Source organism: Oryzias melastigma, linkage group LG13 (genome assembly GCF_002922805.2).
Source record: "Oryzias melastigma strain HK-1 linkage group LG13, ASM292280v2, whole genome shotgun sequence".
Classification (NCBI taxonomy): Eukaryota; Metazoa; Chordata; class Actinopteri; order Beloniformes; family Adrianichthyidae; genus Oryzias; species Oryzias melastigma.
The window spans coordinates 13015091-13040576 of record NC_050524.1 but is presented as its reverse complement, the minus strand read 5'-3'; the positions used below and the strand labels follow the sequence as shown (position 1 = coordinate 13040576).

The following is a 25486-nucleotide window of genomic DNA, read 5'->3' as shown; positions in this document are numbered from 1 at the left end:
CGACCCCTCCAATCCCTTCACACTGTGACAAGTCACTTTTTTTTTACCTCAATGCAACATTTGTTGAGATCTGGAAAAGCTTTAAAGGAAAAAAAAAAGGTCAACCCAATTTCCAAGAATGCTTATAGGATAATGTCTCTGAAACGATTTCTATAAAAAAGGCTTAGTAGTTGAAACTGATAAATGTGCTTCAAGTATTCATAGAATCAGTCATTACATAATAATTTTCTAAAAGTATGTGATTTTTAGACTTGTTGTGTGAAAGGGTCATTTCTCATTTAAATCTTTAATGTTTCCTGTAGTAGATTTAGATGCAATATAGTGCTTTCACTGTGTGTGTTTGTTTTAGGAAACTGTTTAGATGCTTTGCATTTTTAACTTAATATAGCTAAATTATTTCAAAATGAGCAAAAAATATATATTTTTAAATGCTGCAGTGACTAACTTTAATATTCCATAAAAATGTTCTTAAAACTTTAAAATGTACTCATTTCAAAACTTTTTTTGATTTTATTCTCACTTTTTTTTCTGCGCAAGCCTTAAACGTTAACAAGCCTTTAACTTCTTCAAATGGGAACACTTAGCCTTGCCTTGCAATGTTTAAGGAAAACAAATCACCAAAAAACATTAAGTTTCACAAGTTGACATGTTTAGTTAAACTATTTAAGTGGCCATACCATGAAAAAACAACTTTTTGAGCTGGATATAGTTTACTCTGAAAGGCTTAATAAAATCATGGTATGGCCCCTTACATTATAAAACCATTAAAACATCTAAAAAATGTTAGTTTAATTACCACCCTAAGTAACCAAGTTACATATGTTTAGCGAGATGCTAGCACATTTTTAGCTAGCTCTAGACAATCGACTGTATATGAGAACTGGACCGAGGAAGGGTGTTTTCACCTAAAAAAATGACTTGTGTGCAGTTCCAACAAATTAAAGTAGATTCAGTTTTCAATAGGGATGTGGCCATGCTGGAACCAGAACACGCCAGTGAGCAGTGATTCTCAGTTGGTCTGAGTCGACGTTTCTATGGAGGGGTCACTTAATGCAGTTCTCATAAATGGTCAATGATCAAGATTGAAAGATGCTAAGCCAACTAATCAACGGATGTCTGGTTTTAGCTCACAATCACTTTTATTGAACTTTGAAAAGAAAAACAAGCAAACAAAAAAATGGATAAAGAGTATAAGGTCCGATATATTTAGTCACTCACAAGCTCACATTTTCACTCCAAAACTTATTTGTTCTCTAATTATGGCATGTGTTGTATTTGCTTTACACAAGAATGTCCTTTACTTTTACTTTGTCAGTAAAAATATATAGGAATTTATCCAAAATATCTTTACAAGAAAAATGTTGTCATTTACATGCTTCTCTTACATGTCTTGGACTTATGGCTGTGAAATATCAGTTTTCTTGATTTGAAGCAGATTCTCCTAATGCCAAATGTCTGCTGCTCTGACACAGCAAGAGTCTAAAAGTGGTTGATCTCCCTCCAGTCGAAAAGTCAGCTGATGTCTTTTTTATCAGACTGAACTGGGTTTGGTTCTTCACAGCTGGTGTGCAAACCAAAAGATGAAATTAAATGAGAAGCTGTAGCACACACATGCATGACTGCTTATAATTTAATCTGTGATTTAAACTTAAATACAGAAAAAAATATTATAATTTTAGAAAATGAAGTCATGCATCTTAAACGGTCTATATCTTGTTATTCTTAAGCCTTTCAGAGTAAAAAATAATAGATTACTTTGGGCACACTAAAGGACGAACTATTTATGATACTTTCATATGCAACAACGTGAGAACCTCCTCGTTTCCTTTGATTGGGAGGGCCTTGTCTTCAGGGATTTAGAGGAATGCTCAGTTGCTTGAATGATTCAAAAAAACCCTTTTAGGTTGTTTTTTGTGAGGAATTAGCATTTTAATAAACTTAAAAATTCAAAGTTGCATGATATAGACCTGTAAGCTGAAGTTCCCTTCATTGATGTCCCTATGAAATGTTATGTTGTGTTACTTTAGAGTACATTTTGTTTGGGTTTAACTAACACCGTGTGATCTTAACTGGGTATTAACTAACTAGCCTGATGGATTTGAACCAAACCTTTTTCTTTTTTGAACTTTTCAATAGAGAAATAATCATTTTGATTTATTATATTGAAAAGCCTAAAATACATTGAGTCTTTACTCTTTCATTATTGGCAAAATTAAAAAAGTTCAGTTGGTATAAATCTACCTGGTTTTTTCCTCTTTTGTTTTGGTTTTATTTATTTATGTTTTAATATAATAGGTTTATGAAAAACTGAAAAGGGAATAAGTAAAACAATAAAAAAAAGTCATACTTAAGATTGCTTTGTAACTAGTAGAGGTAGAATAAAAAGGTCTGGGGTGTTTTTTTGGGTCGGGTGGGGGGGGTTCCTGTAGCACGATTTTCATGTTACAGATGAAAAGTTTTACAATTCACATCTCTAAAGAGAAATATAAAAAAGGCAAGTAATTTGTACAATTTAGAACTTCCTACTCACTAGTGTGATGTTATAAACATGTGAGCTTTCTACCTATTTATGAAGTAATAATGTTTCTATAATGCATTATAGAATGCAAGGAAATGTGTGCAACATAAACCATTCATGTTAGAAGACAGGGACATACAAGAACACTGGACACCAAAAATAAAAGGAACACAGTTTATGAAATAAACAAAACCCTGTGTCCTGAAATGAACAAAAATGAAATGAGTGTGCTGGTTAAAAAAGACGAACCAGAAGGGAGTTGGAGCCTTGGCCAAAAATAAAATAAGTCATGGAGACTCCTGACCCAATATGTCGACCATCAGAGTCAGCAGCTTTCTGCTAATGGCTGCCTAACCAAAACGACCTAATGAAAACAAATAAACAAAGCCCACAAACTAAGACTACCGAGGTCCAACTCCAAACTAACATAACAAAACCCAGCAATCTAAAATTGAGGACAAAAAGAGTAAAGTGTGGCCTCCTAAGGTGCAGCAGTTGGAGCAGGACGTAACAGATCCACTAAAAAATAAATAAAATAAAATTGTGTTTTTTACCCCTTTAAAAAAATCTGTTTAACTGTGGGGGCTGCAGCAGTGTTCCACCATGGCCTCCTTGCAAGAAGCTTCTTGGTTTAAATTGGCTCCAACTGACCTTTGCCTTTACTTACTGACAGGTGGGACAGGCTCCAGGTTAATTCAGGCCTTCCTATGTTTATTAAAATACTCTGTCATATTTGTAGGAATTTTATGACAGAAATAAATGCACATAAAAAAGACATTAGCTGTGATTGTGAGGAGGAGGGACATTACTGTCTGAATTGTGTGCATTCATACATGTTGGCTTCCTTCCTGAGCATCAACAAAACCCCAAATCTCAGCCCGGCCTTCATTCACCACAAATCTAACATGGCAGCAGCTGTTTTGGACGCCATGATCAGGGATTTCTGCTCTCTTGCATTAATATGTCTGCTGCTGACATCATGTGAACCTTGACTTATCATCTGGGATGATTTGCACGAGTCCCCCGTGTTGCATTACTTCTCCCGCTTAGAAGATTGATTCGGTGCAGAGGGCAACAGACAACACAAACACAACACCGGGCTGTCCGACAAACACATGTGGAAAACAAAAACACCGCCTTTAGTTATGGTTGCCACGGGAGCAAGAGCCCATCAGATGACGACATGCCTCTGTGCCGTGGAAGATTGGATTTCAGTGGATTTGTTGTGATGAGTCCCTCCCAATATTTATTTCTTTTTTCACAGCATGTCTGCAAGGCAGTATTTTTAACAGATTGTGTGGCAGATGTGGGCGCCGTCGCTGCTGTGTCACGACTCTGGAATGAGTACTGTACTTTAAAAAGAAAAAAAAAAGAGAGAAATCTGTCAGCACACCAAAATAAAAGCCCTGACAGCAAACTTTTTGGGTGAAGAAAGTTACACCGCTGCGTGTAATCTAGTGTTGTTTAGAGACTGTTTTTTTAATCTAACTTTAAAGATACATGTCTGTGAAGTGTGTGTAACCGTGTGCTTCTCTGCAGACGAGCGGCATGGCACCCTCAGGCTGAGCAACCTCACCAAAAGCATGTCGGGGAAGTACATCTGCAGAGCCAGCAACACGGCCGGCTCCGACAGCTGCTCCATTAACCTGGAGGTCATCACCTGTATGTGCCCCCCACCCTCACAAACTGCTGCTCCTTCACTGCTTCCACCATCTGTGACGGCGTTGTTGTGTGTCTCAGCTTCCAATGCAGGCGTGATCGCAGCGGCCACCCTGGGCTCGGTGGTGGGACTGGTCGCCATGGTGCTGTTCTTCATCTTTTTACTGAAGAGGAGACGAGACTCGGAGGAGGAGATGTCCAATGAGATCAAGTGAGAGCTTTGGACTGTTTCATGTTCTTGTGACTTTTTTCTAAAGATGAAGGAGACATGAAAATTAAGCTTAAAATTGCATTTTTGAGTATTTCTTTATCGTGGTAAATCAAGATCAGCTGAAAAAATGCAGTTTGAAAAGATTGTAAGTGTGACAATTGAATTCATTTTTATTTGTATAGCCTAATATTACAACACAGTTGTCTCAATGGGAATTACACCAGTAATTGTCCAAAAACATAAAATCATAAAATTTAAACAGTAGATGATTGCAAAACTAAACTGGGATTCCCTTCCCTTAGACCAGGGGTTCTTAAAGTTTTTGTAGCAGAGGGCTACATATGAACTTCACATTAGACTGGGGGCCAATTTTGGTGGGAAAAAAAATAAACAGAAAAATGTTGTTTTGAACAGCTTTAATAACCAAGCTTTATAAGAACATACAGAGCAAGATTTCAAACATTGAGAAAAATCGTCTATTTTGGTCAACAACAGACCTGTGTGATGTCTATATAAGCTACTTTTAGGATAGATTCTTTTACAAACTCCCCGTCACTGAAGGGCTTTCTACTCTGGTGTTGTGCCAAAGTACGTTACCCCTGCCAGAATTTGTTTCCCCGCTCTGGCATCGTTGACTTGTTTCGTAAGACTCATGTTTTGTCCCAAAAAGTGTTAAAAGAAGCTGCATGTTTAAAATTTACTTTAATCTGGGGCTTTGGGGAATTAATTGACATATTTCCATTTTTTTTCACATATTCTACATAAAACAACATATTTTTGTGTTTTTAAAAAAGGAACTTTGGCTAATTTAGGACAAGAAACATGATTCAGTGACTTTTATGGAAGCATGGATCAATGAACAATTAATGAACAGTTGGTGCTTCTACGGCAAACTTTTTGGAGGCACAGATTCTGGCAGGCTGGATCATCAGCTACCCAACAGAACCTGTGCCCCCTCTCGTTGTTCTACGTAGAATATATGTGGGGGAAGCTGCAGAATAAAGTATATCATAACAGAGGAACCTGCTCAGGCTTCCTCTCTGAATCCCGCTCTACTGCCGTTGTCACAATTCTTCTTTTCTCACAGGCACAGACATAGAAAATATGGTCTGCCCTCTAGTGGTGAAAATATTACACTGTACCATTGACACCTACTGGTATGTGTAATTACCTTTTTGTTCCTGCAGATGTCGCCAGAAACCACAAAACATTTTTCCAATGTACAGCTAGTTTAATAATAATCAATTATGATTTATTTAGGGCCCCAAAAACTCTTCCCATGGGCCACATTTTCACAAAAAACAACCTGATTCTTGGAGAAAAAAAAGGAACCTCAGGGAAGTCCACATGAAGGAGGAATACTCTCCCAGGACAGACAGGCGATGTACTGGGCAGATGGGCTTCATCCAAATGGAACTGGGGGAAAGGGGGGGGGGGGGGTAAGTCGAGAGAGAGGCGAAGTCCACTGCGAAGGACAGGAGCAAAGACGATCATTTATCCAAATGGAACTGGGAGACGAGCCGGGATCGAGGTCCACCTCCAAGGAAAGGAGCATAAACGATCCTTAATCCGAATGGAACTGGAGGACAGGTGGGGGGTCCGCTGCCAAGAACAGGAGCACTGACAGGCTACCTGGAATCTAGAATCTCTCTCTCGCTCCCCTGGAGGGGAGTGAGAAAGATGGACAACACCTGAATCGCACTGCACCAAACAGAGGCATGGAGAACTAAATGAAAAGCTACTATAGCAAGTGACATGCTCCCTTCTCCACCCCACTCTGATGCATCCACTTGTAGATGACTCCGAGCTGGCATCTTTCTCAGAATTATTGCTCACCCTTTTTGTTGCGATGTCATTTAGCAGGGGAGCAGGTAAACAGATGGATGATGGGAAGGGCGCTTACTTCGAGAGAACAGTCAGAGGCAAATTTCAAACAAACTACAGCTGCTCTGCAGTAGTAAGGACTATATTGTAGAAAACAACAGATTTTTTTATTTTGGCTAAAAACAGCATAATCATATTGAAAATACCACCAGGAACACTTTTACAATAGAACAAAAGATGATCGCAGTGGAACTTTGATATGAAATGTCTGTTTTTTTCCTCCTCAGAGAGGACGCTCAGGCGCCAAAGAGAGTGTCGTGGGCAAAGAGCAACACCGGCTCCGACAATGTGTCCAAAAACGGCACGCTGTCCTCCATAGCCACCAGCCCCCGCTCACGAGACCCCCACCAGCCGAACTTCCAGTACCCGTACTCCCCCATGTCGGCGTCGGACACGGGGTCGGTGATCAACGCCTACCAGCTGCGGCCCGGAGAGCCCAACACCTTGCAGGGGCTCCCGGGCTACAACGTTGGCGGCACGCCTACGCGGAAACACAAGAGGCCCCCCACTGCAAACGGGGGGCCCCCGCAGGTCCTCAGGAGCCCTGCAGGCAGCATCCCTAAAAGGACTGAGGGGGCTCAGCCTCAGGTGCCACCTCCGCTCTGCGTGTCCCCGCAGATCAGCTCCTCCACCCTGACGCGCATGGGGGCCGTGGCCGTCATGGTGCCTGCTCAGAGCCAGGCAGGCTCGCTGGTGTAGCAGAACCTGCAAAGACTTCAGAACAGATCGGCATCAGCAGACCCCCCCCTGCAGCAGGACATCACGGTGGAGGGTTTGTGCTTTATTCAGAAAAACAGTTTTGTTGTTTTCAAATGCTGCATTCATGTTCACATAAGAGAAATCTATTTTTATTTACACCGTTCAGAACAAAGACTGCTGACATTTGTAGGCTTCAGTTTGACCATATTTTAGTTTATAAAGTGTCGCATCATTGAAGTCATTTTTTTGACTTGTATAAAAACCTTAACTTTTTGAACGTTCATCACTTCACCTGCCTGTGAAGTTCCACTCTTCCACGTCGTTTCTGATCAAAACCATCTTTGACCCACAACTACATAATAATGTATTCACTCAGATCAGTGCTGTGTACCGAGAGTACATTCTCCAGTAATCTACCCATTATGTAGCTGGAATGTAACTGTAAGTAGTCGATGTGAACCGTGGAGAGGTTTGATCTTTAGCTGCTTGATTTAAACTGCAAACATGGTGCCGTGTGGAGTTCTGCAGAAACTTCTCATCCAACCCGTGAGTTTTCTTCAGGCTGTTTCCTCCTGCATTCTGTGAACACGGCAGTGGCGTGTTAACATGGAAAAGAGAACATGGAGATACTTTTCCTGCAGTTTGATTGTTGACGGATTCTTTTTAATAAAGTGTTCTGGAAATGTTTATCCAAGAATTCATGGAAGAAGAAACGGCTGACTCATTTAAGGGGGGATTGGTTTATTTGGAAGTGTGATTGAAAACCAAAAAGGCACAAAAAAAATGTATATCAGTTATATTACTAAGTAAAATACTTCAAGTCAGACAAAAATAAAGTACTATAAATAGGTGAAAAGAACAGGTGGTAACAAAAATTATGCTACTACTTATTCTGGAGTGTTTTTTTTTTTTTTTTGCATTGACTGTATATGACAGATCTCAAACTCCAACTAATCTGCTATATTATTGACCAAACACACCTGATCCAGGTAATCGGCAGCAGATGAGTCAGGATTTATAAAAACCAGCTGGATACCCGACCTGAAGTCTGAGACTCCTGGTATATGAGAACTGGACTGAGTGACCCCTCCCCCTGCACGTTCCAAACAGGAAGTACCTGTTGGCTCCAAGAAACCAAAATCCCATAGACTTCTGAGAAATAAACGACTATTACTCTGTCATTCTTTTTGTCAGACTAACCATTCTTACTCTCATCCTAAACAGATGTCTCAATAAAATGTGTGGTCTCATGTCAAACCTCCAAACCATTTGACAGATGAAGCCTGCTTTTAAGCGTAGGGCTGTGGTCCACCAAGCTCACTCCTATGAGTGATGGGAGTGGTTACCATAGAAACATTGACTTGGACCAATCACTGCTTACTGAGGATTTCTGGTTCCAACATGGCAGCGACTGAAGTGACTTCATTCGGTTGGTACTTTCTATGGGTGATGTCACACGCACTCAGTCCAGCTCTCATATACAGTCGATGTTTGTGTTCAAGTGTTGCTGCTACAACAGCTTAACTTTAAGATGCTTTCAACTGAAGAACCCGAGCAGTACAAGTCCAACAGCTGCATTTTTCTGAGGCATCAGCGGTCATTTGAACAGTCTGAGCCGGATTCGGCTGCATGGTTTGTGACAAAATGCCATTTTAGAACAAGAATCTGTGTTTTTAGAAACCTGTTACTTTTATTTTACCTTTTATTTTACCACATTCAATCATAGAAGCCACGTCGACACAACGGGTTCAACAAAGTGTAGAAAATAGCAGCATGAATGCTTTGACCACATTTGAATAAAAACTACGATGCTGAAGGAAAGTTCAGGACTTGAAGATCCAGTAAAGGAAATTCATCAGGACTCCGCCAGCAGATTTCTGGAGATGATCATCCTCATCACCTCGTTGGTTCCTACACATGTCAAAGAAGCCGTCTTAGCTCTAAATATGGCTGTTATATTGATTAAAAAAGACCAACTGACCCTCTAGGATCTGGTGCACTCTGATGTCACGCACAAACTGCTGCACGGCGTAGTCCTTCAGGTAACCGTAGCCGCCGTGCATCTGAAGGGCCTGGTTGCAGATCTTTAGGAAAAAAACAATTTCTGTCAAAAGATACATTTTATTTCTCCATCAGATGCTTTTTTTAACTTCTGAGCTTTAGGAAAATGAATTCAAGTCTCTGGAGAATGAACAGTTAGGCAAATAAGTCTTCCCAGATGAGCAGCTCTGCTGGTCATGCTTCAGCGGGGTTACAGATATGAGCCTGTCAGATCAACCTGCATGCAGCTGCCAAGCAGTGATGTTTGCATCCCTGCAGGAGGCGGAATGAGGAAGACATTTGCATAAAGAAACAAAGAGGAAGAAAAGAAGTCCAGGCACGTCTGCAAAGATGTTCCAGAAACCCTTCAAGAGAATTATATCATATATTTATGGTCAAATAAACGCTCACTGACATTAAAACACTCGTCTGTCACGAAGAGCTTGGCCATGGAGCAGAGGGAAACGGCGTCGGGGTGGTTCTCCTGCAGAGCCTTTGCGGCTTCACGCACCAGAAGACGAGACGCCACCAACTTAGTGGCCATTTCTGCCAGTTTGAACTGAAGATACTAACAAACCAGAGACGAGTTGTTTAGTAGCAGCAAGGAAAGACACAAAACTCTTTATGAATTAGGTTGAATTTAAGAAAACAAAACCTGGTTGTTGGCGAGCGCCTCTCCAAACTGCTTCCGCACCAGCATGTGATCCCTCGCCAACGACACGCTGGCGTGTGCCGCCCCGAGAGAACAGGAAGCTGTGGAAAAGTGGATTTCAACCATGAAAACAACACAACTGTTTTAATATATTAAAAAAAAGACAAGGAGAACTCCTAAAACTATTGGTCATGCTTAAAACACCTCCGGACTTTGATACAATCTGCAAATAATTCATGCAAAAATCTAAAACCATGAAACTTCTCCAAAGATGCTATGGAGACTTTTTATCAGTAAGATCAGAGTTTGGACCATGAGTTTAATTTTTAGCTTCAGAGCAAAAATGTGAGAAATTAATGCAAATATTATAAAAACTATGTCAAAATTACATAACTGCTTTTGTTTAAATATAGCATAGGATCCATATAATTTAAACTATGACATATTGATGACAAAAAGCTTCAAAATAATTTATCAAACCTTTATTTAATTTTACTTTAAAAGAAAAACAGTAATCTTTGCATAAATGGCTGCATCAGGTTTTGGTTACTCTCATTTATTTTTTTCATTGATAATAAAAATATGCATTATCAATATATATGTAGCCTACTTTATGTCAATAACTTATTTATTCTCTACATGTTTCTGTGTTTTTATGCTTGTATCAACCAATTTCTCAATTTTTTGACACAAAACTGAAGTTTAAGGAGCCAAAGTCTTTTTATGTGTATCTGGCGCCCCCTTGTGGGTACTAGTGTAATGACGTGGACGTTCAGAGCATTGCAGAGGGTTTGCACAATCCCTCACTACTTATTGCTAATTACTTGGATCTGAAAGGCTGTAACTTGACACCTTAATATAAAAGATATTAAAAGTTTTGGATGACATTATCTGGTTAAAATGCATCAACTCGTTTTTCTGTACAGCAGGAAAAACTGATTTAAAAGGAAATTAAAGCATCATTTAATCTGTAAAAATTCATTTGGAAAACAAGGACAAGAGAAATAAGTGTTTTTTTTTTGTGTGAAACACCTTCAAATTCTGAATATTACAGCTTTCTAAATGCTCATTTTAGAAAATAAAGAGCAATATTTATATTTTAATATTATAGGATTAGAATTTTTGCTATTTTTTTACGAGAAATAATGTTTTCATCCTCTTTGTTATTTTTTTTTTACCTAGAACATTTCATAAATGGTCAGCTTTTCAGAAAAAAACAGTTTTTCTGCTCACCGATGTTAATGCGACCTCCATTCAGACCTTTCATGGCGATGTTGAAGCCCTGTCCTTCGGAGCCGAGCCGGTTGGCCACTGGAACGGCACAGTCCTCAAAGATCACCGCCCTGGTGGGCTGAGAGTTCCAGCCCACCTAAAGAAACAGACAACAGCATGTGATCTGGCGTGCTCGCCCTCTAGTGGTGACTTCACTTATTACAACCAGCAGAACAAGAGGGAACCTTCTTCTCCTTTTTGCCGAAGCTGAGACCCGGCGTTCCCTTCTCCACCACAACACAGGAGATGCCTTTAGGTCCTTTCACTCCTGTTCTACACATCACAACGTACACGTCTGTGTCTCCTCCTCCACTGATGAAGGCCTAAAAAAGAAGCAGAATAACAAAAGTGTCTCACAGAAAGCCGGAAACTGCTTTGAATTACCTTTGAGCCGTTTAGGATGTAGTGGTCGCCCTTCTTCTGTGCAGAGGTGAAGAGGGAGGCGGCATCACTCCCACTGCCTGGAGTACAAACAATTATTATTTAAAACATTCACAGTAAATAAAGTAAATAACACCAGAAAGAACAATAATCTCTAACTGAAGGTCCAAGATGGTTTGTGTGTTCATCAAATCTAAGGTCTGCTTCTAAAAATACATTTCAAGTTATGAGTGGATGGATACATTTCTCTCAGCATCAGGACCAATTTTTAAAAAACCGGATGTCTGTGAGGAAAACTGCAACCAGCTGGAGTTTGTTCTCCTCCGTGGATTCAGTGGTGATCCTGGTGTTGTTTGGCGTGCAGACTGACCTGGTTCAGTGAGACAATAGGAGGCAAACTTTTCCATGGAACAGAGATCGGGACAGAACTTCTCCCTCTGCTCGTTGTTGCCGAAGGTGTCGATCATCCAGGCACACATGCTGCACTCAGAGCGGAAAAGATTCATTCAACTCAGCATCTAAGATGCATTTATTTTAGTGAACATTATTTGTCTTGAAGTTGAGTCATAGCTACTGGACTTAAAATTTAAGTCCAGTAGCTATGACTCAACTTCAAGACAAGAATATTTTTTGTGGGTATTTCTCTGAAATATAAACGTCATACTTGTGGATACTGATGTAGGCGGTGGTGCTCACACATCCGGTGGACAAAGCCTCAAAGATGATGGACGTGTCCAGCCGAGAAAGACCTGATCCTCCAACGTCTGGCTGAACGTAGATCCCACCAAACCCCAGCTGGGCTGCTTTCCGCATCGTCTCTACGGGGAAGACTTCCTGCAAAACACAAAAACTCTTAAGGTGGCGTATGAACACAATAAAACAGAAAACTGTCAATGCAACAATGATTTTTCCTAAAAATAAATTAATACTATTGAAAAAATAAAATAAAATAAACAATTCTTAAATTTGGAGACAGCAACAATCGGTTAACAAGAATCCCTCTAGAGGTGGCAAAAATTATATATGTTTTTAATAGGGCTGTCAGATTAGTCGCGTTAAAAACGCATTAATCCGACATGTGCTTGATGCCGACAATTTTTTTGACGCATTAATCGCAGACTTTCTCATACGTGCCTTTCCACACCGCGCACGCGGGCGTCCCCCCTTTAACTCACCGGCTGCTCTCACGAGATCACGGGCGGGTCTCCAACCACCGAGCTGCGAGCTAAAACCGGCCGGCGCTAGGACCTGGAGAGCTCCTGCACCCTAACCCAGCTCCGGTTCGCGTCCAGTACCACGTCTGGTGTTACCGGCTCGCGTCCGGCGCCGAGAGCTGCGGACCCCCGACGTTCCGAACAGCAAGCGCACCGGGGGACGTTTTAAATGTTCTGGAGGTTTAAGCGTAATCCAGCCCCAGCATAGTTCTCTGTCTTCCGGCATATTCATCGTGAGCTCCGCTGGACACGTCGCTGCAACGCGGCGGCAGTAACAGACTGTCAAACTATCCACAGAGTATCCCGCTTTTCTCAGTCTTTAATGTTTTAAAAAACAAAAGTTAATTGGAAATGATAAATCTCTATTTCATTTGTTACTGTAGTTCAGCAGAGGAGGAAAAGATTTGGTCCTGACAAAAAATGAACATGAAAGTGTTATGAAAATTTTATTTTTGATGTTTTTTTTTTTTTGTTTTTTTTATTTTATTTTACTGAACGTAGATTGAGGGCTGCACGGTGGCGCAGTGGTTAGCGCTCTCGCCTCACAGCGAGAAGGCCCTGGTTCGACTCCCGGCTGGGACCTTTCTGTGTGGAGTTTGCATGTTCTCCCCGTGCATGCGTGGGTTTTCACCGGGGACTCCGGCTTCCTCCCACCGTCCAAAAACATGCTTCATAGGTTAATTGGTGACTTTAAATTGCCCCTAGGTGTGACTGTGAGAGTGAATGTGTGTGTGATTGCAGCCCTGCAACAGACTGGCGACCTGTCCAGGGTGTACCCCGCCTTCGCCCATCAGCAGCCGGGATAGGCTCCGGCACCCCGCGACCCCGAAAGGGACAAAGCGGTTAAGAAGATGGATGGATGGACTATAAATTTTGTCATTCTTGTTTTCATAATTAATGTAGAACTGCTAAATTCCACGAACCACACATTTTTTTCCTTAAAAAAGGGCCACATGTAAATTTGCGATTAATCGCGAGTTAACTCGGGACACAATGCGATTAATCGCGATTAAAGATTTTAATCGCCTGACAGCTCTAGTTTTTAATATTCTGATGCACATGAGTGCTGAGATACAAAACAAACATTAAACTTTTAAGAAAAGTGAAAAGAAATGGCAACAAATTTAAAATAAATGAAGAGATCAGGAGTTTCTTGAAAGAAATCCTGACAAAAAAAACTGACTGAACGCAGCAAAACCATAGTTTTCACATTTAATTCTAAGCAAATAAAGTTTATTTTAAATTAATAGCAAATTATAATGATTGTTATTCTAATAATGCCGCTTTTGGCTTCCGTAGATCTGCTCACATAACCTGCTATCTTAATTATTAATCTCAAACTAACTTTGTGTAAAATTAACCAAACTACTATTCAAATTCCCCAAACACAAACCTTTTGGTCCCACTCCGCCATGTGTGGAGCCATTTCATTGGCTGCAAAGTCAAAGGCCACTTTCTGAAACTCTTTCTGTTCATCTGTGAGTCCATGAGAGGCTGTAGGCAGAGAGCAGCTCACATTCATTACACACAAGTGACAACAATTCAAAATGATTACACTAAAATGTCAAGTTTTAATTCAGAGAAACCAGTTTTACATTAACAGAGCCTTTAGTTTGTCTTTACTGTTTCCACACATTGGACTGTAATGATGGCTTGATCATTTTTGGTGCCATCATGTGTGTTGTCCACCGTGATGACACTTTTTATGTTATAGTAAAATAAACCTACCCTCTTTTAATCAATGTATTTTATTTTGAAACAAATTTAATAGTATAGGTCGATTAGATTAACAACTTGCCTCAGATAAATCGATGATCTGGTTGGATTGTTAGAACAGAAAACAATAAATCAATTAAGTCAATTCATTTGACTTGACACATTTTTTAAATAAAGTTATTTTGTGCACATTTTTCACTCTAATATCTGAATGCATTTTCTCATGTTTCCAAATACATTGAATAAAACTAAAACATGTATTCAAATGTATATGCTTTATAATAAACAACATTTTTTTAAAGGACATTTTCCCTGAATGTTATAAGTCGCGTGGTCTTTGATTTTGTAATGGTTCTTTTCCGGTCTCCAAAAGGCGGCGCTAAAGAGGGGCGTGCAGCCTCATCTGCCTCCGGACTGGAGGACTACAGACCGAGACTAACCAATGACAGTCAGCTGACCTCTGAAAAGCCTAATTTTTACAGTTTACTTTTAAACAAGCATCGTGTTTTTCTGAATGACATTAGCACGTTAGCTAACAAAAGTTATATAAACGTGTAAAATAGTTTTTTAGAGACGCGGTTGAACCAAACGACTCGTTTCTAATACTTACGGTCGATGCATGAAACAATTCCCCGTCTCTGCGAGCTTTTAGTCAATATTAAAGGGCGGTTTCGACAAAAAGTGGAGCCTATTCTGGCAATTCTTGACAGTGTTCCTAGGACAGCCATGTTTACCTCTGGTGACGTAACAGAATTGGGGCTGCTGGGTATTGTAGTTATGTATGAGTAATTTACCCAAAATTATCCCAACGACCATCTTTTACAAGACACGGAGTCCAAGACGGTGATGAGTTAAGTTTTCTATTACATTAATATTCAATTCAAGCGGATAATAACAATATTTTATAGTTGAAGTTACCAATTTAGGACCAAAATAATCACGCATGCGCAGTTTTCTCACTTCGGAGAAGCCGGTGGATGAATCGAGCGCACCTGTATACATGCTGAAGTCACGGCTGGCTGGATTCTCGCGCCAGATTCATTTTTAAAACTTCATCGCGTGCTGTAAAGGTATGATTCACACCATTTTTTTTTACTTAATCCACAGAGGGAAATTATTTTAAAAAGTTTGACTTTAAACTTACAGATTTAGCGTATAAAATACATTTTTTTAGCTTGTTTAAACAGAGAAGCGTTTTTCCTTTCCCTTATTTCCTCCTGACATTTTAATCAATTGCTTGTTTTCCTCTAACATTTGCTTTAGAAGAATTTAAAATGTGTAGCTGGAATATTTAATAAGCAAAAGGTGTTTTAAGTGCATATTTTTGGCTAAATTAATCGCAAGAATGCCATAAAAAGGACTCTTTGAAATTAAATGTATTTATTTTTCTGCCAAAACACTTGCTAAAGTGAAATAAATGGGTTATTTCAGAGATTATCAGAGTAAGATATTACGTTTTAAAGTAGGTCCTCCTCTTAGATTTTGGTCTGTGCAGGTGAGAGATGCCACCAAGCAAAAGAGCCAAAGTGAGGACAGAAACTACAAGTTCAGGTGAGCAAATGGAAGTCACACCTTAAGATCTGATTTGTTAAATGGTTAGTTTATCAAAAAAAAAAAAAACTTTATTGTGTTGATCTGTCAGATGACAGCAGTGATGAGGGAAATGCCTTCACCCTCAACAAGAAGAAGAAAGTTGCAGCTCCTGCTGGGAAAAGAGTAAAAAGCTCCTCTGACCCTCCAACTTACAGCCACTGGTTGATGAAGTCTGAGCCTGAGAGTCGCTTTGAGAACGGCATCGATATGAAGGTACAAATCGGCTTCAGATTTTCTTTTATTTAAAATTGTAAAGTCAGCAGAACTTCATTTGCTTTGCAGTTTGGCATTGAGGACCTCAAGGCTCAACCCAATCAGACCGCCTGCTGGGACGGCGTCCGCAACTATCAGGTAAAAACGGTTGCAAAATTGAGACAAAGCCGAGACAACGGTAATCTCTGGAACAAAAAAGCTTCATCTCATCTTGATGAGTGAAGCGGTTTTATTTTTCTTGTGGAAGAGTTGGTGTCTTCATCTGTTTGACGCAGGCTCGCAATTTCATGAGGCAGATGAAAGGGGGCCAGCGGGCTTTCTTTTACCACAGTAACTGCAAAGACCCGGGGGTGGCGGGGCTCATGAAGGTGAGTCATCCTCCTCATCACAAACAAACAAACGAACCCGTCGGCCTCCCTGAAGTGCACCTGTGTCCTGGTCCAGATAGTGAAGGAGGCGTATGTGGACCACACTCAGTTTGACAGGAAAGATCCCCACTATGATGCAGCCAGCAAGCCAAGCAATCCCAAGTGGAGCATGGTAAAAAAAAAAATCCAGTAAGTGAGGATGAAGTTGCACGGCTGATTTCTGGCTCCTGTTTCAGGTGGACGTTCAATATCAAAGGATGCTGCTGCGTTTTCTCCCGCTGTCCGAGCTGAAGAAGTACCACCTGCAGCATCGGGACAGCGGAGGACCGCTGAAGAGCTTGGCCCTTTTTACCAAACCGAGGCTGTCGGTTCAACCCCTCACCGCTGGTATGTGGGAACCCTCTGCTCCTGTTTGCTGTGGTGTCCTAATCTGGCTTTAATCTGGTTTTACTGTTACTTGCAGAAGAGTTTGACTTCATCTTGAGCCTGGAGGACAAAAAGCCGCTGTGATCCACCCATCCTGTGAACTTTTTTACTCATCGAAAATCTGTATTTCAGTATTAATAAAGGTTTTTTATGTATGAAGTGTCTTGTTTTGTTCTCAAACTAGCTGTTTATGACATAAATCAAATCCTTGCAGATGTCTGGAGGGAAGAGCAATGCAAATGTGCAACGCAGAGGCTGGCTGGCTTTTATTGCTCCACAGAAGGAAGATGAAAAAACTTTACAGCAGCTGTTAAAAAAAGAAGAAGCAGCTTCTCTCATCATAAATTGTGCACTTTATAAAGCTCTATAGTGGAGTCGCTTTATATGAAGTGCTGAAGAAGCAAGTAGGATCATAAAGTGGCTTCATTCATCTGAGAAAACTGGTGTGCGCACAATTCTGCCACAGATGATTGGAAATCTTTGTTTTATAATCTAAATCCTTGTTAATGAATATCAAGCAATATTGGAAAGAGTAAAGCTGACCTTAAACATAATATATACGTTTCCTCCCACTCTCTGTCAAGCAATTAAACTATTTGATGAATATATATATTTTTTTTAATTGCCCCCAGTGGTCTTCTAATTATATTTTTGCCATTTTAGCCCAAAAATATTTTTTAAATCTGTTTTCTAGGACGTAGTTTCTGCAGAGCGGCAGGAGCTCATTAGAAATTTGTCTCCTTTCCTTCTCCTTTGCTAAGATCTGCCCAGTTTGTTTCCATGTACACCTTAAAAACACAATTTTCATCAGAACGGGTCTTTGAGGAACTTTTCAATGTTTGGATCACATGACAAACACCTGGAATCTGCACTTTTAAGGATCTGTGACCCAACCTGCATCTTCGCTTTGTTCTCGATTCCAAATTAGTTCATATTATAATCCTTTCAATCAAAATTAAAATGTTAAAAAAATTCACATACATTTTTTCCAAAGTGTGTATACATGTCACACACACATCACCACACGCATATTTTTTTATTCCATTTGGCATCAATTTATTGGACTTCTGGGAACAAAGAGTGATTAGCACTTTGCAAAAGATATACTGTCATTTTTCTCTGGTTAAAAGACTAAAATCATGTTAGAGGCAGAAGGATTTCATTTGCTTAATACACATAGGCACAACTTTCAAGTCTCTAATAAAGAGGATATAGAAGACTCCATATAATCAAACGTTAATACAAACACTGGACACAGACCTTCTCCTAACATCAGTGGAATGCTGAGGTAAAGCACGTGGACGGGAAAGGTCATTTTGTGAGTCTGTGCACCCAATAGTCAATGTATAGAAGCTTCAACAGGATACCGGGTTTAAATGATCTTATTTACAGCTTAAAAAAAATATGGGATAATACTTTAATCCTCTTGTTTAATCAGAAACAAAAGATTCCAGTTTCCACTTCTGATAACTTTGTGCAGACACAAAATAAAACACGCTAAGCGAGAAAAAGCAACACAAGGTTAACTCAAAATTTTTTTTTTGTTTGTTTTATGACAGTGTTAGAAATGTATTTTAATAAACATGGAATGTATGAGATTCACTTGTCATGAATTTAGAAGAGTGAGATCAGAAATCAAATGGCATCAGAAAGTGACACAGAAAGCTAAAGAATGTAGGGTTTCATCATCTGACGGGGCAGACTGCAGAACGGTGATTAGCTTGATTCCCCTTTAAAAACACATGACTGGAGCCGGAAGCCATTCAGAATGCCTCATACAACCTGTTTCATAGTTCACACACCGTCTCCATCTGTGTGTGCGTCTCCCTTCCTTCATCAGCAGTGGCGGCTACATATGAAACAGCTGACTCGCCAGATGCTGCAGGGGGTTGTGACCTGGATGCTGACGGGTCCTGCGCGGCGAGGCCGAGGCCGGCGGCTCTACCCGCTCTCCTCCTTGGCGGCCTGTTCCAGTGCGCTCTCGGAAGCGGCGGAGCCCTCGAACCTCTGGGAGGCGATGGCGGCCTGGTGGGACATGCTCTTCCTGACGACGTCTCCTTTCCTCCACAGCGTGATCTCCTGCAGATCCACAACAGACGGATTAATGCTCCTGAAAGCCTGCAGGCGGCTGCCCAGGACGACGACGAGTAAATGATAAACATGCACGTTAGCGCTCAATTGGGTTTTGTTTTTACCTGCTGTTTGAAGTAGCGCCTCTCTTCCTCGTCGATCAGAACCAGGTTCAGATAGTAACGCACAGAGAACTTCTTGTTGATGTCTCGCATGGTGGGAGTCAGATCGTAGCCAGCCAGAAATAGTCGAATAGGAATGGACTCCCCTGCAAAAGTTAGAAAAAAAACACAGCTTAGATTTGCTTTGAACTTACCCTACTTTTTGGAGTATAAGTTGCGTTTTTTTTTTTTTTTGGTGTGACTTATGTGATTTAAAAAAAATGAATTAATAGCAACAACCACTAGAGGGCACTGCAGCAGTGTGTATCAGTATTTTCTACTGACAGCAGCGCAGAAAAAGAAGTGTCGCTAAGTCTTATGGTGCATTCACACCTATGTAAATCAATTTAGGCATCGGGACCGGCATGCTTGAAGCAGCGCGTCAACCAATCAGGGACTCAGCTTTGGGCACGTGATGTTTTCCGTGAGTGGATCAAAGGGTGGAAAAAGAGATTCAATATGGCAGCTTGATGCGAGGATTTTCGTCTTGAACTTTCGTCCATTTTGTCAACCCCGCAGGGGCTGCGGGGTTGCTGGACACCGTCTCAGTTATTGGGTCGAAGGTGGGATACACCCTGAACAAGTTGCCAGCCTGTCACAGAGCCCATGGGGGAGGCGCTGCCCAGGAGAACTAGCGAGGTCTACTGTTCAGGCTGCGGGTTCCTGGACAGCGGAGATCTGGTGAAACCAGACAGGCGACATGCTAGCCGGCGCCTCAAGAACTCTCCAAAGCATATGAGCCCAAGCTACTCGCTCAACATCATCCATGTTTTTCCATGATGTGGCAACGAATTAATGCCAGAGAAGCAGCAGGAACAAATTTGAGTGTCCGGTGTGAATGCACCATTACATCGGGCTTGGGGGAATTGTTCGAGAGTTTAGTTGACTTGTTAGCACGTTCTTTATCCCATGGTTCTCTGAATAATTGTTCACCTATTTTGTTAATACATACCCCTGACCGGTGCTCCATCCATGATCTCATATTTGGCGATAGTGTCGTTTTCGTGGTATACGCTCGGGCCGGTGCCTGTCGTTTCACGTTTGATGATGTCAATCTCCATGTGCTTGATCTTGATCCTCACCAGCAGAAAATAGATTTTTCCCACAATTACATCCTTCAGATGGTACCTGTTGGAAAACACAGGACGAAATGAGCAAACTAGGATTCTTCAATATGTAACTTTGTTTGGGAGGGTGGAAAAGAAAATCTACGAACCATCATTAAGATTTCATAAAGTAAGCTTCATTAGGAAACACTCCTTGAATGACTGAACTCTTCAACTGTTTAATTGTTCAATTGTTTATCTGGAACAAAGTTTGAATTATTCTAACAGTTGTTTCAGAACAATTTAGGAGCTCTAGTTTGATTTCTGAGGACTTTCATCCTCAGTCACAAAACTCAAGCTTTGATAACATGAATTGATGAAAAAATTCTCTCCAGAGTTAATCTGTTCTCAACATGTTAAAACTGTAATTTATGAACTAATGATCATAAATTCAGAAGCAACACCAAATCTTTAGGTGTGACAGTTGTGTTGTACTGCATGGCTTGTGGAATAAGGTTCTTTAGACTTCAGAGAAGTGGATCATTTATACACCAACCACTCCATCAGCTGAGCCCACTTTCAAAAGAAAATACACAAAGAAAATGTCAAACTGTCTTTGAGTCAAATAAACTTTGTAAAAACTTGGATACATAAAAACTCAGGTAATTTGACCGTTTTGTGACCCCTGACCATTTAAATTTAATACAGCAGTTTCATCAACCTTTCCTGCTTGTTTTTAACATTCTAAAACTACCTGTTGACAACTAATTATCCAAGAGGAAAAAAAACTAAAATCTGCAGTTTCTTCATGAGACTCACTTGGATTTATTATACTCAAACTCAATGTGGAGACAGTCCTCGATGCCAACTTCCATCTTGATGGAGGAGTTGAGCTCTGGATAAGTGCTCAGGGTGTGGACCACGATGTCCATCTCCTTAGTGATGTCATTTAGTCTTCTTACCACTGTGGCACGAAGAAAATATCTGAAAAACAACACATCTGATTCAGCATACGCACTTACTGAAAGTGACGTGGTTCCAATGTTCCTTTTAGAAGCAGGTTAAAGAATGACTCCTGTAGTCAGTCATCTCGCTGCCCATAAAGTGTGTGAATGATCAAACTTGCCTTAGCTTGACGTTCTGTCCTGTGTAGGACTCGTAGGGTTTCTCAACATGAGTGAACTCGAAGTCGAAGCTCTGCGACTGAGTTATTTCACCGGGTCTGGCAAGATCCTTCACCAGGGACACAAATTCATGATGGTTTCCTCTGTCGTAATACAACTCTGGAAAGAAACAAAGAAAAAGAGGGGTTACATTTAAAGCTCAGCTAAAGACAGTTACACTTAAAACAATAAACTGATTCTCCGTTAAAAATGTGTGCAAATCAAACAATCAAAAAATGTTTTCTTCTTCTGTGATGTTTGGCAATTGTTTGGTTTTATTAAATAGAAAAAAAAGAAAATGTCATAAAAAATCAGTTCTTATGCATTTAGAATTTTTATTTTTTTGTAGCAGAGACAGCTAATCAAAAAAAAGAAAATCAAGTAAAAAATAAAATATGTTGAAAAAAGGAAAACAGAATATTGCACAATGTTCAATTATAAATACATTCATTGTTGCTGTTCACAAAACAAACTGGGACCTCCTGTATAATTTAAAGATCTTGACATATCTGATCTACTGGACTGAGATCTTCCTCACTCATTTTACAAAATAGAAATCCATTAAATCCAAAGTGACTGAAACCTCCCGGTAAGTTGATTACAGTGTTGTTACAGTTTGAATAAGTTATAAGGAAATAAGGAAAAGACAAACATGACAGAAATGGCATCTATAAGGGATTTGATCTGTGGAACTATCTGGTAAAATGAAAGAAATAATCAAAATGTATTTGTTAAAGAAAAATGGTAAATCCATCTCATTTTGTTTTTTTATGTGATGACTTAAAACCAGATGAATACCATCCTGTACCTGCTCATTCCTCATCTGAGTGTCTGCCGTATAGATGGATACGATTTGTAAATTTCATGTCAAAGTCAGCAGAAGTCTCCAACAACAGAAGACAATGTCAGTAAATGTGAAGCTGGTTGCATTTTTAGCTAGGTGAGAACCTCTTTGTCTATGAACAACTCCTTTAACAGCTTGAAGACCATTAAAAAAAGAACAAAATGCAGACAAGTGATTCCCATACAAACACATAAGGATGCAAAAAAATGAAGCTTTGCCTCTGGGATAATCACATGGAAAATGAACAGAGTTGCAGTAGAGAGTGATTAAAAATAACATTTGAATGAATGCTTAGTCTCAGACTACAGACTAGTACTGGTTTATTTTACTGGCAGTTTGAAACAGATGTAGTTCGGGAAGCGATATGAAATTTGGGGTATTGGAATTGATATTGAAACCTTTCAAAAGATACCAAGCTCTATGTGTCACTGAAACACAGTTCTCTTAAAAATCAGACGAAAGCCTCATTCCAAGTTTGCAGAGGAACATTGTTTTTCATTAAATACATGTATGTAGTTTAGGTGCCCTGCAGGCACAGGGTGGGATAAACATGAAAACATGGTTAATGCAAACATTTACTGTATTTCAGACTCAAGTTTCAAGATTTTTTAAAGAAAATCTAAAAATCCAAAACCCCTTTTTGTTATGAACTTTGTTTACAAAGGAAGTTGAAAATAGTTCTTTCATTGATGCACATCAATCAGAGAAGTGGGTCACGACTATGACGAACAGCGAGAAGCTACAGTGATGAGAGGAAGTCCTCATCAACTGCACAAATCAGCAGTGAGTCACAGACCAACAAGAAAAAGCATAAATGTGGAAGTCTTGTGCTCTACATGAATCACAAAAGGACTTATTTCATGTGATTCTGATAGAAAACTATGACATCCATCAACATCATTGTGATTATCCCTCTGATCAAATGACATCTCCTTAACTAGTGGTGTCAGGCTCCTGGTCTGAAGGACCAACATCCTACAGGGTTGTTCAGCCCTACCTGCTGCCCACTACCTGGTTCAGGTGCTTTACTACTAAAACGCTACAATGACAGGGTAGTTGGAAATATGCAAGAAAATGGAACCTGGAATTTGAAACCTGCATCACTACAACAGCAAAAAAGCCAATAAACTTTAACATTGATATAAGATTCTGCTGAAGATAGACACAGCATGTTACTGTGACACACACCGGGATGATGCCAGGAGTCATTTATAGTTTTGCTGGTCCAAGTTCAAAATAAATTTAACAACAACTAGCAACAAATGCTAATTGCTTCTCTTGACAACAAGAAACATGAACCGTTTTAAGATCATTTTAACAGATTTCCTTAAATATTGTTCAAGATTATGAAAATAAATGTGCTTTGTATGGAAACTAATTTGACAAAAATATGAACATACTATTTTAATCAAAGTTTCTATGAACTCAGGTGTTCCAGTCACTTCTAAGGTCACCAGTGTATCTAATGATGCTCCTGACATGCTTCTATAAACATTTGTAAAAGGATGGAGGCATGGAGCGCTCTTAGGAGATCAGTCAATTCAAGTGTGGTTCTATAAGATAATGCTTCTGATCAAAAAGTCACCTCATTAAATCTCCACAATAATTTATGTTTCCGTCAGCGGATGCAGAGGTACATGGTGGTCAGAGATACACAACTTTGATAGGAGTCAATACTCCAGAGTTCTAAGCTTCATGTTTTCCTTCAGACTAGCCCAAAAAAAGTGAGTAGAAAGGTTTATCAAACGGGTTTCAATGCAGCTGCATCCAAACCATATACAACCAAGGACAATACAAAGCTTTGGAAACAGTCAAGGACTCTGAATCTAGACTTTACAGCGGTGGAGATTCATTCTCTGAAATGACAAATAATAATATGTCAACCTGATGAATCTTGGTTTGGCAGCTGCCAGGAGAATGGAACTTGTCTGACAGGATTGTACCAAGCGTGCTGTTGGGGGGTGGGTGTAATGATGTAGGATTGTTTGTCAGTGCTTTCTTCAAATTAAATTTGGGGATGACACCTTCCTGTTCCAACCTCTAATGAATGAGACGTTAGTTTGGAAGAACTTGACTGACCAACACAGAGCCTTGACCTTAACCTGACAAAATGAAATACAGAAGAGACTAAGAGCCAGGCTTTAACACTCAACATAAGCATCCATCCATCCATCCATCCATCCATCTATTTTTTACCACATATCTGGGGATAAATTGCAGGTGCGCCAAAGATGCCCAAACTTTTCTCTCCTCTGCCATTTCCTCTAACTTCTTCGGGGAATTCCCAGGCCGTTCCCAGGCCAGACAAGACAGGTAGTCTCTCTAGCATGTCCTGCCCCCCTCCCAAGGGTATCTTCCCAATGGGAAATGCCTCAAACACTTCCCTAGGGATGCGTCCAGGAGGCATCTGATCTAAATTCCTGAACATGGATGAGCAGTAGTTTTGAGTGACCATGTCTCTTACCCCATCTCTAAGGAAGCCACCCTGGAGAGGAAATTCACTTTGGTTGTTTGTATCCTGGACTTTGTTCTTTTGGTCATGTCCCAAAGCTCATGACCATAGATGAGCGTTTGAAATAAACAAACTAAATTTCCCAGCTGCCTTTTCACTATAATCAGACAATGAAACAAACACATGACGGCGGATGTCACTTCGGTCCACCAACCAATCTCACACTCCAAGCTTCCCTCACTCATGAACAAGATGCTATGATGTTTACACTCCTCTATCTGGGGCAAAAGCTTTTCACCCACTCTGAGAGGGCAATCTACTCCCAACCATAGACTCAGACTTGGTGGGGCTTACCCTCATCCCAGTCATTTCACACTCTCCTAAGAACCACCCCAAACACTTTGCAAAAAATTGAGATGAAATCCAGTGGTGATCAAACCAGACCTTCCTTTGGCCCCCTGGCTGGGCCTAAAACATCAATGTCTGACCACACAAATATGCTGCTGAAGAATAGTCCAACATTCCAAAAAACTCAGGCCTAAACCTTTCAAAAGCATTCCAAAAATAATTTAATCTTTTGTTGTAAGAGTGAGTTGACACCATGTCAAACACAGTGTGCATTTCAAATAGTAAATCACCTTGAAGTCCCACTCCATCTGTATTTTTTTCTGTTGTAAAATCGTTCTCAGTGGTCTTCTAATTATGATTATGCAGTGTAGCCAAAATCAAAAAACCTGTCATTTTGTAAAGACATATTTTCTGCAGAGCAACAGAATCTCTTTCAAAATTCTCATCCGTGTTGTGGGCGGGACTGTTTGTGTGGAAGTTAGCTTCAATAATTTCCTCATCAGCCCTTTGTTTACATTCTCTCCCACTAGTTTATAGCACCTCTGGCCCAAGCTAA

General features: G+C 40.2%; 4 protein-coding genes across 4 annotated transcripts in view; 2 read left to right on the top strand and 2 right to left on the bottom strand.

Annotated features, from left to right (window-relative positions):
• esamb (endothelial cell adhesion molecule b) overlaps positions 1 to 7680 on the top strand; it is a 56072-nt gene extending 48392 nt beyond the window's left edge. Inside the window, exons 5-7 of the mRNA XM_024276669.2 lie at positions 4058 to 4180; positions 4259 to 4388; positions 6500 to 7680. Of these exons, the coding sequence (XP_024132437.1) occupies positions 4058 to 4180; positions 4259 to 4388; positions 6500 to 6971 (725 nt within the window). The 3' untranslated portion in view covers positions 6972 to 7680. The remainder of the gene's footprint in view (positions 1 to 4057; positions 4181 to 4258; positions 4389 to 6499) is intronic.
• A 191-nt stretch (positions 7681 to 7871) lies between these two features.
• Positions 7872 to 15165, bottom strand: acad8 (acyl-CoA dehydrogenase family, member 8). Its single transcript, XM_024276670.2, has 11 exons — positions 14857 to 15165; positions 13924 to 14024; positions 11981 to 12150; positions 11687 to 11796; positions 11320 to 11396; positions 11121 to 11258; positions 10897 to 11032; positions 9667 to 9764; positions 9427 to 9579; positions 8953 to 9055; positions 7872 to 8882 (listed from the first exon to the last, which is right to left on the bottom strand). The coding sequence occupies exons 1-11, from the start codon at positions 14972 to 14974 to the stop codon at positions 8827 to 8829; spliced, it is 1260 nt and encodes a 419-aa protein (XP_024132438.1). The 5' UTR covers positions 14975 to 15165; the 3' UTR covers positions 7872 to 8826.
• A 17-nt stretch (positions 15166 to 15182) lies between these two features.
• thyn1 (thymocyte nuclear protein 1) lies at positions 15183 to 17005 on the top strand. The gene is made up of 8 exons (XM_024276672.2): positions 15183 to 15316; positions 15742 to 15797; positions 15889 to 16052; positions 16122 to 16190; positions 16328 to 16420; positions 16497 to 16592; positions 16657 to 16807; positions 16884 to 17005. Exons 2-8 carry the CDS (start codon positions 15749 to 15751, stop codon positions 16928 to 16930), a joined length of 669 nt encoding a protein of 222 aa, XP_024132440.1. The 5' UTR covers positions 15183 to 15316; positions 15742 to 15748; the 3' UTR covers positions 16931 to 17005.
• Positions 17006 to 17875: 870 nt separating this feature from the next.
• Positions 17876 to 25486, bottom strand: part of LOC112149167 (vacuolar protein sorting-associated protein 26B-like) — a 9709-nt gene continuing 2098 nt past the window's right edge. The window contains exons 2-6 of the mRNA XM_024276671.2: positions 21250 to 21406; positions 20943 to 21107; positions 20030 to 20205; positions 19042 to 19184; positions 17876 to 18925 (exon numbers count right to left, since the gene is read on the bottom strand). Coding sequence (XP_024132439.1) covers positions 18788 to 18925; positions 19042 to 19184; positions 20030 to 20205; positions 20943 to 21107; positions 21250 to 21406 — 779 coding nt within the window. The 3' untranslated portion in view covers positions 17876 to 18787. The remainder of the gene's footprint in view (positions 18926 to 19041; positions 19185 to 20029; positions 20206 to 20942; positions 21108 to 21249; positions 21407 to 25486) is intronic.